Source organism: Vipera ursinii (assembly GCF_947247035.1).
Source record: "Vipera ursinii genome assembly, chromosome: Z".
In the NCBI taxonomy this organism is placed as follows: domain Eukaryota; kingdom Metazoa; phylum Chordata; class Lepidosauria; order Squamata; family Viperidae; genus Vipera; species Vipera ursinii.
Window position 1 is genome coordinate 93,109,057 of NC_139517.1, and position 12,454 is coordinate 93,121,510.

The window sequence follows — 12,454 nt, forward strand, 5'->3', positions numbered from 1 at the left end:
CCCCAGAAATCATGGGTGCTCCCTCACTGGAGATTTTTAAGAAGAGACTAGACATTCACCTGTCTGAGATGGTATAGGTTCTCCTGCTTGAGCAGGGGGCTGGACTAGAAGACCTCCAAGGTCCCTTCCAGCTCTATTCTATTCTATTCTATTCTATTCTATTCTATTCTATTCTATTCTATTCTATTCTATTCTATTCTATTCTATTCTATTCTATTCTATTCTATTCTATTCAAGCAAAAAGATTCTTTAAGTTTTGAGAAACAAGAAGTATTCAATGTGATATAAGAGGTGAAGGTGAAACATAATCAGAGTTGCCAAATTCAGTTACTATATTATCTCAATAAAATGTAGTTCTAGGCTTATAAGAACTTGATATCCTGATCTGCTTTATCCCAAAGGGCTGACATCAATCTTGCAAGACTTATTGTGCTTTATTTACCTCCTTTCCCTTTTACCTTATTTATTCCATTATTCAATTTCTATAGCCATCCATCTCAGTCTAATGACTCTAGGTGACTTATGATTCTAAAATCATAAAACAATTAAAAATAATAAAATTTTCATAAAAATAAATAGAGCCTTGGTGGAGCAGTGGGCTAATGCCTCCTTAAGTAACACTAGCTGCCTGAAATTAGTGCAGGTTCAAGTCCCACCAGGCTCAAGGTTGACTCAGCCTTCCATCCTTCCGAGGTAGGTAAAATGAGGACCCAGATTGTTGGGGGCAATAAGCTGACTTTGTAATAATGCCGCTGGGGGGGGGGGTGGCAAAAGCCCTAATAAGCAGGCATATACATAGAATGAAGGCTATTGCTAAGCACATTGATTTGTGCTTTAGATTGTAAGCCGCCCTGAGTCTTCAGAGAAGGGCGGGATATAAATGGGATAAAAAAATACATGTTAAGAGCTGAGTTATAAGCAATTAATAAGAAAGCCAAGAAGTGGAGCTCCTAACACATTATAGGCCTGGATACATAGACAAATTTTTAAAGTCTTATGAAAGGCCAAAGGGCTGGAACCATTATAATCTCCAATGGAAGAATATTTCACAAAGTAGGATCTATGGCACAGAAGGTCCATCTTTTAGTTCCCGCCAGTCAACTCCCTGGCTGATCTGCTGCATGCCCAATCTTCTGGATCAAATTTGGTGGATAGAGACTCTTGGAAAAAGATGTTTCCTCAGGTAACATAATCTCAAACCATGTAGGGCTTTAAAGATGATAACCAGCACCTTGAATTGCACTCAGAAACAAATCCTTTGCAGCTCACTTAGTAGTGTTGTTACATTTGCTATGTATCCAGTGTCATTTACTACCCACACATTCTGCACCAATTTATATCTAAGTGAATAAGGAGGATCCTACTTGAATCTCTTCCAAACACTACCTTTCCCTCAAGATGATCTCCTTGATTCTCCACATAATCTACAGATGGAACATATTCAGATTTATAAGGCCTTTGGATTCACAACTATTCCAGCCCATTAGTATTCAGTGTAGGTGTGGAGCTGGATATCTTCAGCATACTGATGTTACCTCAATCTGTATGAATTAATGGCCTAATCCAGCAGTTTCATGTAAATGTTGAATACCAGGGCAACTGTAATAATGGAAAATCTGAGCATGTGACCTCTTCCCAGACACATGTTGTTTCCCCAGATACATACTGTTTGCTGTTGGCTACTCAGGAAGAATAACTACTGTAAAATGATGTCCCACATTTCCAACCCTGAAAGAGGTCCAGACACCATGGCCAAAAGTTCAACAAAACCAGGACAGTCACACTTCTCCATTTCAGCCTTGCCAGAGATAATCTAGCAGAGCAACCATAGCCATAGAATCTCAACAAATATGGCAATAATCCATCCTCTTCAGAAATCTCTGTAGTTGAAAGACCACCACCTTTCCTAAAAATATAGTTTGACTCCAGAACATAAAAATCTAAAATATGTGGGTTTCTTAAGGAAAATTGGGACTGTCTTGGAAGATGACTTGGAAAATTCCAAGTCATCTTCAGTACAGAATACAGTAACCAACTGTTAATGGGTTAGAGCCATTTAGTTGGTTTACCTCATTCTTGTTGGCACTGTGTTGGGTACTTTTTCCAGGTCAAATTCGAATGTTATTTTTCACATATAAAACAGCACACTGAGTTCACATTTCCTCCAGTACCATCTGGTCTGAACAGAATTTTCCCATTTAGTGTGGCCTACTCAGGAGTTGCTCCACATTCCCATCTTCAGAAGCTAGAAATATGGAAGAGAAGAAGCAAGCATTTTCCAACCCTGTTCTAGTCCTGTGGAAAGTCTGGCATCTATTGTTTGGAGAGACCTCATTCTCCTACCTTCTAGAAAGGCAATGAAGATTATATTATATTTAATTTATTTTTTAATCTTTAATTTTAATTTATTGCACAGACGATTTCAATTTTATTTTTATCTTGATTTCTGTACTTATATGTTTTGTTGTTAGCCGCCCTGAGTCCTTCGGGAGATAGGGCGGGATATAAATCCCATCAATCAATCAATCAATCAATCAATCAATAAATAAATATATTCTTTCATCATTCCTGGGGAGGCAATGAGGCAGCAGTTGAATTTGCTTATTATCTCTGGTTTAAGATCTTTTGTGATAGTAATATTTTTGTTTAAATTGCAATAGTAAAAATAATAAAATAAGTAAATTGTTTTGAGTCTAATCACCTGGCAAGATAAGCAAACAAATAAATATATTGACCTTGACATTGTGATGCATTTGCTTGTACTCATTATATACTTAATGTATTTTTTACATGGGATTGCTTTTCTGTCCAGATGAGAAACTCCAGTTGGTATGAAAGTCAGCAGTCAGATTTGTCTTAAGAACAAGGCAAAGAAGCTATATTATATTCCTGCTTAAAGCAACGTTTTGATAGCCAATTGATTTCTAGGCAAAGAACAAAATCCTGATCATTATTACTACTCTGCAGAGATCCAGGTTATTTCACCGAATGCCTCTTGCTGCATGATTTTCAATACTAAACAGCATTTAATTATCCATGAAGTTGTTTCATAATAATTCAGCTCTGAGCTTTCTAGACTTTAAAATTCAATGCCTGGGTGTTTTAGAGTTCCAATGTATCAGCTCACATTTTAACCTTTGCTTTTATCATTTACTTTAATCATTAATATTACCTGTTATTTAATTAATATTTTAGCAGTTTATTAATTTAATTTTAAGAGATAATTCTGCTCTTACAAAACTGCTCTGAACTGCCATGACCTCATCAACACATCAAATCGTGAACTGCCATGTAGGAACATTAAGCTTTACTCTAACATGTGTCACAGATGGTTACCTTGTCATTTATGGCATACTGAAACCAGTTGCTTGCCTCTATAAGTGAAAAGCAATTCTGAAAGAGTGGTATTATGAAATGTTTTAGTCCAATCCATTGATTTGGCCTAACTCTGCTTATTTTGGGGAATTCACTCTCACACTTGCTATTTAAATGATAAGCCTGACCTTTGGCTTGAAAAAAAAGAGAATGCATGACTATTATTTTGTTGATGGAAATTTCCTTTCACTTTGAGGAGTATGCTTCTAAGGGTTATAAAATGGTAAGTGGGTGAAGCTTCCTTACCATGTCTGGGGAAAGCCAGAATTTGTCAGGCCTAGCCCAGGAGCAACATAAAACAATCCAACAAAAGTTCAATTCTTTATTTGCTTACACCATATAGATAGAATCTTGCCAGACTAAACCTATACTACCCTAACAGATATAGCCTGGGAATGACTCTTCTAAAGCTCTTCCTCTTAACATGATTCAGCTCCAGACTGTGCTGAATCTTGTCTTGTCCTCCTTTTTGGAACATGTTCCTTCCTTCCTTGGAATCTATTGTATTAGTGTTGTCCATCAATATTTGCTATGATTGCGATTTTCTCTTCTAGAGCATCTCTACTTCCAATTTATGTATACAGAAATATTAGGAACAAACAGCCACAAAGAATGAATAAATTGTTATCTGTTTCTTATCAAAATAATATGTTATTTGCACAATTATTTTAGGAAATCAAGATTTAAATCTCTCTTCAGCCAGGAAGGTCCCTGTTAACATTAAGTAAATCATTATTCAAAGTAGCCTATCTTCTAGGGTTGTTGTGGGGATAACATGGGAAGAATCATGTGTGATAATTTGAACTGCTTGGAACAAATGAACATCTATAAATATTAAAACAAAAGTGGCAATGTTAATCTGTTTTAATCTCCCTACAGAATTTAATTAAGTTAAAATTACTTTATGATTTGGATTTTATAATCTGAATTATTAAATAAGCTTGACTTAATTAGCTTCATGCATAGAATAAACTTCCATCTGGTAGAGTAATTTTACAGACTTAATTGTATACCACTATAAGTCAATAGGACACTAAGGAAAACTATTGAAAAGCTATTTCCTTTCCTTTGGAAGAGAATTATGTACAATTTCAGCATGATTTGCATTGCTAACACTGAAAGCCAACTGGGAGGAATCACTCTCATTTATATTACTTTCCCATGAGAAAATCAAGAAAGACTATAAAACATTATTCAAAAGGAGCTCCAACATACTTACTTGCCTTCAGTCAAGTCAAGTCACTTGTCAGAATGAATCCTTAATAGTAATTGTGAGTTTGAGCACATATTTAATATAAACCTTTCCATAGCTTGGAAAAGATCCTTTATCAATAACCAAACAGTCTGTTTTAGAAGTCTTGATATATAGCCATGACTAAGAGGGAGAGCTTTGTACTCTCATCTAAGATGAGAGTTTGTGCTATATAGACCAGAAATGCCATTCCATGTACAATTTCTTACAGCAGCAAATAGAATCTGCTTTATTCTTATGGGCCTCTATAGGATTCCCTCCTTTTTTGTTACTATAGATCTATCCCATTACTTTATCAGACTGTCAGACTCTGTGCTTCCTAAAAAGGGAAGAAAATGTTTAAATATGCCAGCAATTTCACAACTGTGTGGAGCCTAATATTTTGGTTTTTTTTTATAAGATGAGTGATATGATAAATAAAGGACGGGTCTGCTTGATATGAAACAACAACTAAATATTGTACAAGCATTCAACAAAGGCAGTTGCAATTGTAGAAGGACTTTGCCTCCATTCCTGCAGAAAGACTCTATAGAAATCTATACATTTGATTTTCAACTCTGAAATATTTCACAAGATGCTTGAACAAAAAAACCCTTTTAATATTACTATATCACTTTCAATATAGCTATCATTTTAACATCAATTTCAGATTGCAGTTTGTCCTTCATCATGTTGTCTATCTGAATCACTCCAGATATGCATAGACAACTCATAAAACTGTCTGACATCATGGCTGGAGAGTACCAAATTGGAGACAGTTGTCCTAATTTATTTGTATTACTGACTTATAAAATAAATTTTTTTTATAAAAAATTATAATCAGTTAAGTTCAATAAACACTGGTCTACAAATTTTGGGAAATTATCTACCTCCAAGATAAAATGTGTTAATTCTTACATAGTTTGATTAGATGAATTATAAAACAAGTGATAAAAGTGCTGGTTGGCTAAAGTTTTCAAGACATTTTACAATAAAAATTTATACACAGGCAAATATATTTGCCTACAAAGGAGGGAGGTGTCTACTTATCATAATGCCTCGCAATTTCTTGACAAAGTACGGTAGAACAGTGAAAATGGTACCACATGGAAGTGTATAAATTTACCTTCACTTTGAGGTTAAAGAGTATTACCTAACTGTAATTTATTACTCTTTTATTGCAAGGTACATTTGTCTTGGTCAGATTTATGCATCATACAGTTATATTTGGTGGCTTGTGAAAGTGTTATTGCTTAACATTTCCAAGGAACAGTTGCATGATATTTTCCCTCCGAAGCCAAGATGCCACAAAACTATGTAAACAATGCAGATAACTTCTGCTACATTTGTGGTGAGGTTGCATTTGCACCTCAAAAGTGCAGTAGGCAGTGGTAAAGAAGGTATACCACCTATATTTGGATACAAAATAGTGGATCAGGACTAGAGTTTGTCCCCTCATTATTGTTGCATTAAATCTGTAACTTATCTGCATCATTGGCTAAACAAGAAGAAAAAGTCCATGCCTTTTGCAATTCCAATGAGGTGGAGGGAACCCACCAATCATAGTAGTGACTTCTCTTTTCACATGGTTCCCTCAATTGCAAAAGGGATCTCAAGAAATAAATAGTGGACCATGGAATATCCAAACATTCCATCCCCACTGCATCCTGTACCCCATGGTGAGGACTTGCCAATTCTAGATCCACCAGAATCCTACTCTCTAGACTCAGATAATGATGAAGATGATGAACAGGATGCACCTGATCCGGAACTGTCGATGTAAGGGGAACCAAACTTTAGCCCCATGTATGCTTCTCCTGAACCACATCTAATTTCACAAAGTGAACTAAATGATCTGGTCAGGGATTTGGAATTGCCTAAGAGTAAGGCAGAGCTACTGGGCTCCAGATTACAACAGAGGAACCTTGTTGTTTAATCTGATATTAGACCTTGTCAGTTTTTCATCCAAAAAGCATGAAAATGTTACATGAAAAACCAGTAAATTTATTTTATTTATTTATTTTATTGAGATTTCTATACCGCCCTTCTCCCTAAGGGACTCAGGGCGGTTCACAGGGCATATATAAATGAATGGAAAGTTATGTTATTGGTATCAATAAAAAGATAAATTTATAATGATTGGTGTGGCACCATTCTCATTACTATATCACATTTTGCAGAAATGTTATGGAGCATAATCACACATCCCTCTGATAATTTTGAATTATTTTGATGCAATTTTGACCTGAAGCTATATCTTAGAAACTGGAGCCAATTAATATTCAGAACTTAATTTTCTTTTTATTAGTGACCTAATTCTGGTAAAATTAAGCTACTTTCATTTCTGAGACTTTCTCCTTGTAGACCAGTGTAATCAGTAATCAATTTATAAAACTTCAATAAGTGAGCTTTTATAAACGATAAAGCAGCAGAACTCACATACTATTATACAGCTGAAAGCTGGCTTTGATGCAATATTTAAATTTTGAAAAAAGAATTTTTGAAAAATCTGATGTCATATTTGGGAATAATTTGAATTTCATCAACTTGTTTTGTCTAGCGATTCATCCCTTCCTCAACATCACAGGTGTCAAACTTGATTGTGTCATGTGACATATCATGATGTATCATGATGTTTTTTGCCTGTGTGGAGCTGGGGTGGCCTGCACATAATGCATCCGGCCTACAGGCCGCCAGTTTGACACCCATGCTCTACACCTTGAATATATTCTGCAATCTCACTACTGTCTGCCCTCATTACCTTTAAATATGGTGTCACCTGGTGCCTATTGATTTTTCTTGCATTCACAGAATCTATTTGTTACAACTAAGCTTCAGTTTATTTAGAAAGAGTCTGAAGATTACTTATTTCCTCAAGCTGATTCTTTTTCTTTCAGTTCAGTTATATAACTTTTTTTTCTATCTGTACAAACACTTCAAATGCAGGCAACATTTGCAAACCATGAATTCTGCCTTCTTGGTTACAATTGGCAATTGTACAAAACAAAGAAGAGAATCAATAACCAAACTTTTTAAATAATAGACATTTCAACTCATATATTCTGTTTTGAATTCGTAAACATGTAATTTGAGACACATAGTTAGAGGTAAGAACAGAGATTCCTTTTTTTCTCAGACAAAACAAAGCCCAATGCTGATGAAGCAACTTCTCGAAAATTAGATGAAAAGCCTACGTTTGGTTAAATCCGAAATCAGTGACACTCACCATTCATAACTGAAAGAAAAGGATAAAGAGGAAAAAACTCCACTCTTGTGACAAAGGTCAAACATTTGCCAAAAAAGAACCTGCTTCTCTCTTTCCCCCTTACTCTGTGAATGTTTCATGGAACAGCTTTGTCAGGAATGGTCCCATGAGGATGCAGTAGGCTCCAGAATGTCCCCTTTGCCTAAGGGATGCCCTGTAGCCACCCTGATCAGTTTAGGGTCATTTCACTTGTGTCATCCCAGTTCCGGTTGTTTTTCCTCTAAAACTGTCAAGTACTTATTAGAAGCTGAATGTGAATATGTTGCTGAGGGCTGAAATTAGTCCCTCTCCAATTAGGTATTAGTGCATATTATTTAAACAAAATCTATGTAGAATGGCAACCAAATGATAAAACTGTGATGGGAAAAACATTATTTTCTTTAAAAGTAGTTACTATGCTAACATTCTGCACACAACTGCATTGATTACAGATTTTTTTAAAAAAGAAATGAAATGAGTTCATTCTTCTTTTCTCTCACCCCTGGGTTTTTAAAAAGAATCTATAGTTGTGTAGTCTCTCTGCAGCTAACGTGTGGTGTGCCCAAATATTTGGAATAATGTATAGAAAACATCTGTTTTTAATTATGCTGTAGCTCATATATAGACAATGAGAATTGAATTAAAGAATATTTTGAAACCCCCATGGAGCTGTAAGAGTATTAACAGCTGCAATACAGAACAATACTGTTGAAATATTTGAAAATGTTTAACTTTACCAATCAACACTGTTATACCTCTTAAATATTGATAATGCCTTTCAAAGGAGCTTTTTAAAATGGGAAAGCAAATTACACACACACACACACACACACATACACGCAAGCACACAGACATACACACATATCTAACATTTTAAAGAATCACTATATTGAAATAAGGGAAAAGATAATAAAAAGTAGCTTTTAGGAAATCCTTTTAATTCTTTATATTTTTGTATATATAAAGTATTGTTAAAAACAGAGTTTGAAACAGAATTTCAAAACAGCTATTTAATTTGGACATTAGACTTATTAACTGAACAGTTTATAAATCTACTAGAAAAAAATATTCTTTAGAAAATTGAAATATCCATGAACAGAAATAATTTTTAAATTCTTTGGACCATGCACATATTAAAGAATGGCATTTCTCTGCTTTTCATTAAAGCAGCCACTTCCTTTTTCAGACTTACACGTCAGCTTGAAAAAAGACCCCCATACTTTAGGAATTGCTTTAATGAGCTGACTTCTGAAAACCAAAACATACTTTTTTCAAGTTTATGCTGAAACATTGCTTTAATTAATAGCAGAGAGGTGCTGTTCAAAAGGGGCCTCATGCTTTCTATGGTTCAATTTATGCTTGAAACTATTAATTTAAAATTTAGTTTTTTTAACATAACACATTGAATTATTTAGACCCATCCAGCTACTCTGTTGCAAAGCCCCTTTAAAGTCTTAAACACCAAGATGGTTCAACTGTAATACGTTTTTCAATCAATCATTGGCTATAGTATTTTCAAAAGAATCATGCAGAGTGAGAGGTAGTAACGGACAAGAATTCTAGACCTCTTAGGCATGAAAGCCAATTGGATAACTTTGTGCCATTCACACTTTCTCAGTCCATCCGACCTCACAGGGTTATTGTTGTGGGAAAAATAGGAGGAAGATACAGTATTAGGCTTCTTTGTTGCCTTGACCTAACTAAAATATCTATTTAAAAAGTTGCATAAAATATCATCACCATCCTCCTCCTCCATCACCATTATCCTCCTCCTGCTGATCATCATCATCATAACATCTTCCACCCATGTAATCATAATCAGCAGCTGTTACGAAAATGGAAAACAAGATTCCCATTTATCACATATAATTATATTTTAACTAAACTCAAATCAAATATTACATATTAATATATTATGATTAGATGAAAACTCATTTGGTTATAGAGTTAAATTGGCATTTAAAATCATTTTAATATGCTCACCAGTTTTGCGGAGTGGAAAGTCATCTTTGACATCTTGTGCCCCTGGCAATGTGTATTTATATGAAGGAGATGTCCCACAAAGGGGAGGAGAAGCTTGATCCAATGAGGTATGATGGGCAGCCCTATAGAAAAGTAGTTATTATTGATTAGTATTACTAATATCTACAAATTAGATTAGATTTTGCTGCATCGTATTCTCAAAATGTCCAGAGACATAACACTTGTATCTTTCAATAATTCAGGAGATAAAAGTCTGGAGATATGTCCTCTGGAAAAAGGGAGTTCCTGCTACTTGATTTTAATTTTATTGTTTTGACTTTTTAAAATCAAAGCTTGCATGAAAAGGGAAGATATCTAAAACCTTTTAAAATGTTAGCAGCAGCGATAATACCCTCTAGAGGGAGTGGCAGCCTTTTGCTTTGGGGTATTTTGAGATTGGTCCTTGCCCCACACATTACTCCTTCTGTGAACAGATAATTCATGATAATACTTGATAAACTATTACATTGGCTACAATCGTCATCATCATTTATATCATCATGAAAGTTTTCCTTAAAAACATACAAAATAATTTTCATTTAGACAAAAAACGGCACTGTATTCATGGGACATAATTATTCATGGGACATAATTATTCCATCTTAACTGAAAGAATTAAAGGAAACTAATGGGACTGATTGTTGTCTTTTATATCAAAAGTACTGTATTCATAGGATACATTTAAACTTAATTAAAAAAGAGAGGCTGGTTTAATTGGCATAGAAAGGGAAAGTAAGGGAGATGCAGTACCTCCACCCTCTTCTATACAGAATAGTAAATGGTAAAATTCACTTTATTCCTGATGAAGAATATTCTTTTTATTAGATACCAATAAGATGCAATAAGATAAATAAGATCCTCCAGAACAGGAAGGCCTGAAGGAACATTGTCCATGGGGTCGTGATGGGCCGGACACAACCTCGCAACTAACAACAACAACAAGATGCAAAAGGATAAACATACATGTGCCAGAGCTTGGGGCGCCGGCTAGTGGAATGATTCTTTCCATTAGAGAGCGAGTCTTTTGCTACTGATTTACTCAGCAGGAACTCTTGAAGTTTCTGCTTCACTTCAGGACTGGCCACTGCTCCTAAAACATATAGCATTTTTTTGTAATTCCATTCATATATGCTCAAGCATTCCATTGCAGCTTTCTAGTTTTGATTGTGATCCAAATAAGTATCTCAAAAAAAACCTAATTATGAGCAATTAATATGAGCAATTACTATGGCAGAACAAAAGGAATAAAATGATGGCAAGAGGAACAAAGTAGATTAAAATTGTATAGTGTATCTTTTAGCTTCATTGAAACCAAGTAATACAATAAAGGAAAATAAAACTAGTGTGATGTAATACTTAATGGAAATGGACTAAGACTAAGGAATCCCAAATTTAAATCTGGTTTCAACCATGGTACCTTAAGGGCTGATTTTAGATCAGACAGTCTTAGTCATCACTTACACAGCTGTTGTTGAGGGAAAAACTGAGGGAAAAGAACTGTGTATTCCATCCTGAACCCCCCTGAAGAAGACATTATATAAATCTAACAAATAAGCTACATCAGATATGGGTTCACTCTTGGTTTTGTGATCTGAACAGTGATAAATGCAGATGTTTTCTAGCATTAAAGGAAGCATTCCCAACTGGAATTATTTTATGCAGCTATTGCCTTTTTCTTTCTAACCGTAAATGATCTCTTGATTATTTAAATCAGAGGAGGCAACCTACTGCCAGATGATAATATTTGGCTTCATCACAACCTATTTCCATCTGTGAGGCAAACTGCAGCTATTTCCACACTCAATTCCTACCATGTAAAATATATGCAAAATTTTAGTATCCTCCCCTAAATGGCATCACTGGAAGCACCCTGAGATGCTAAAAATATTTTTAAAAACATGATATTTCCACCATAAAAATTTCCCACCCTTGCTTTAAACTCTAGAGCAAGATGATTGACTACTCTAGAATGAAACTCCAGACTATTTTCTTATACAGTTTTCCTGTAATGCCTATAGAGGTATGATTTTAAACAATTTTAGTTTGCAACTGATGAACTGTGCAATGTTCATTAATATTTTTGTGGAAATGCTATATATAATGTACTGATTATGGACCAAATTCCTAATAGAGGCCAAAGAATGGTTTCATGTATCATTACTTTCAAAGTCTAATTCTTTATATTAAAGAGCAATAAGCATGCATTAAGCTGATTAATACTGCTACAGTCACAACAAATGAAAGTATGAAGTATATGCTATTATAAGCTTAGTATAAACAAAAAGGGCATATTCTGTAAGATGTGTTTTATTATTGTAAGTGAAGTAGCACAGAAGAATCTTCTTTCAAAATCCAACACAATATTATGCTACTGCTAAATTTATAGAATTGCCTTCTAAAAGGAAAGCATATAGAAAGAATGCAATAAAATTATTAATTTTCTCAATATTGGCACACAATACACTATCAAGGAGAAATTCCAGAGGGAAACTGAAGGCATTTGATGTTATAATTTGTTTCCTTCTATAAGTAGCATTGTGAAATTCTGAAATATTTGGCCTTTACTTCCATTCCTTTTGTGA

At 34.7% G+C, this 12,454-nt stretch overlaps 1 protein-coding gene across 1 annotated transcript in view; it reads right to left on the bottom strand.

Moving 5' to 3' along the window:
• The window catches only part of LOC310650412 (histone deacetylase 9-like), a gene marked incomplete at both ends in the record, with an annotated part of 104,019 nt that overhangs the window by 29,272 nt on the left and 62,293 nt on the right, over positions 1-12,454 (bottom strand). Inside the window, 2 exon segments of the mRNA XM_083379396.1 lie at positions 9,834-9,955; positions 10,836-10,962. Coding sequence (XP_083235522.1) covers positions 9,834-9,955; positions 10,836-10,962 — 249 coding nt within the window.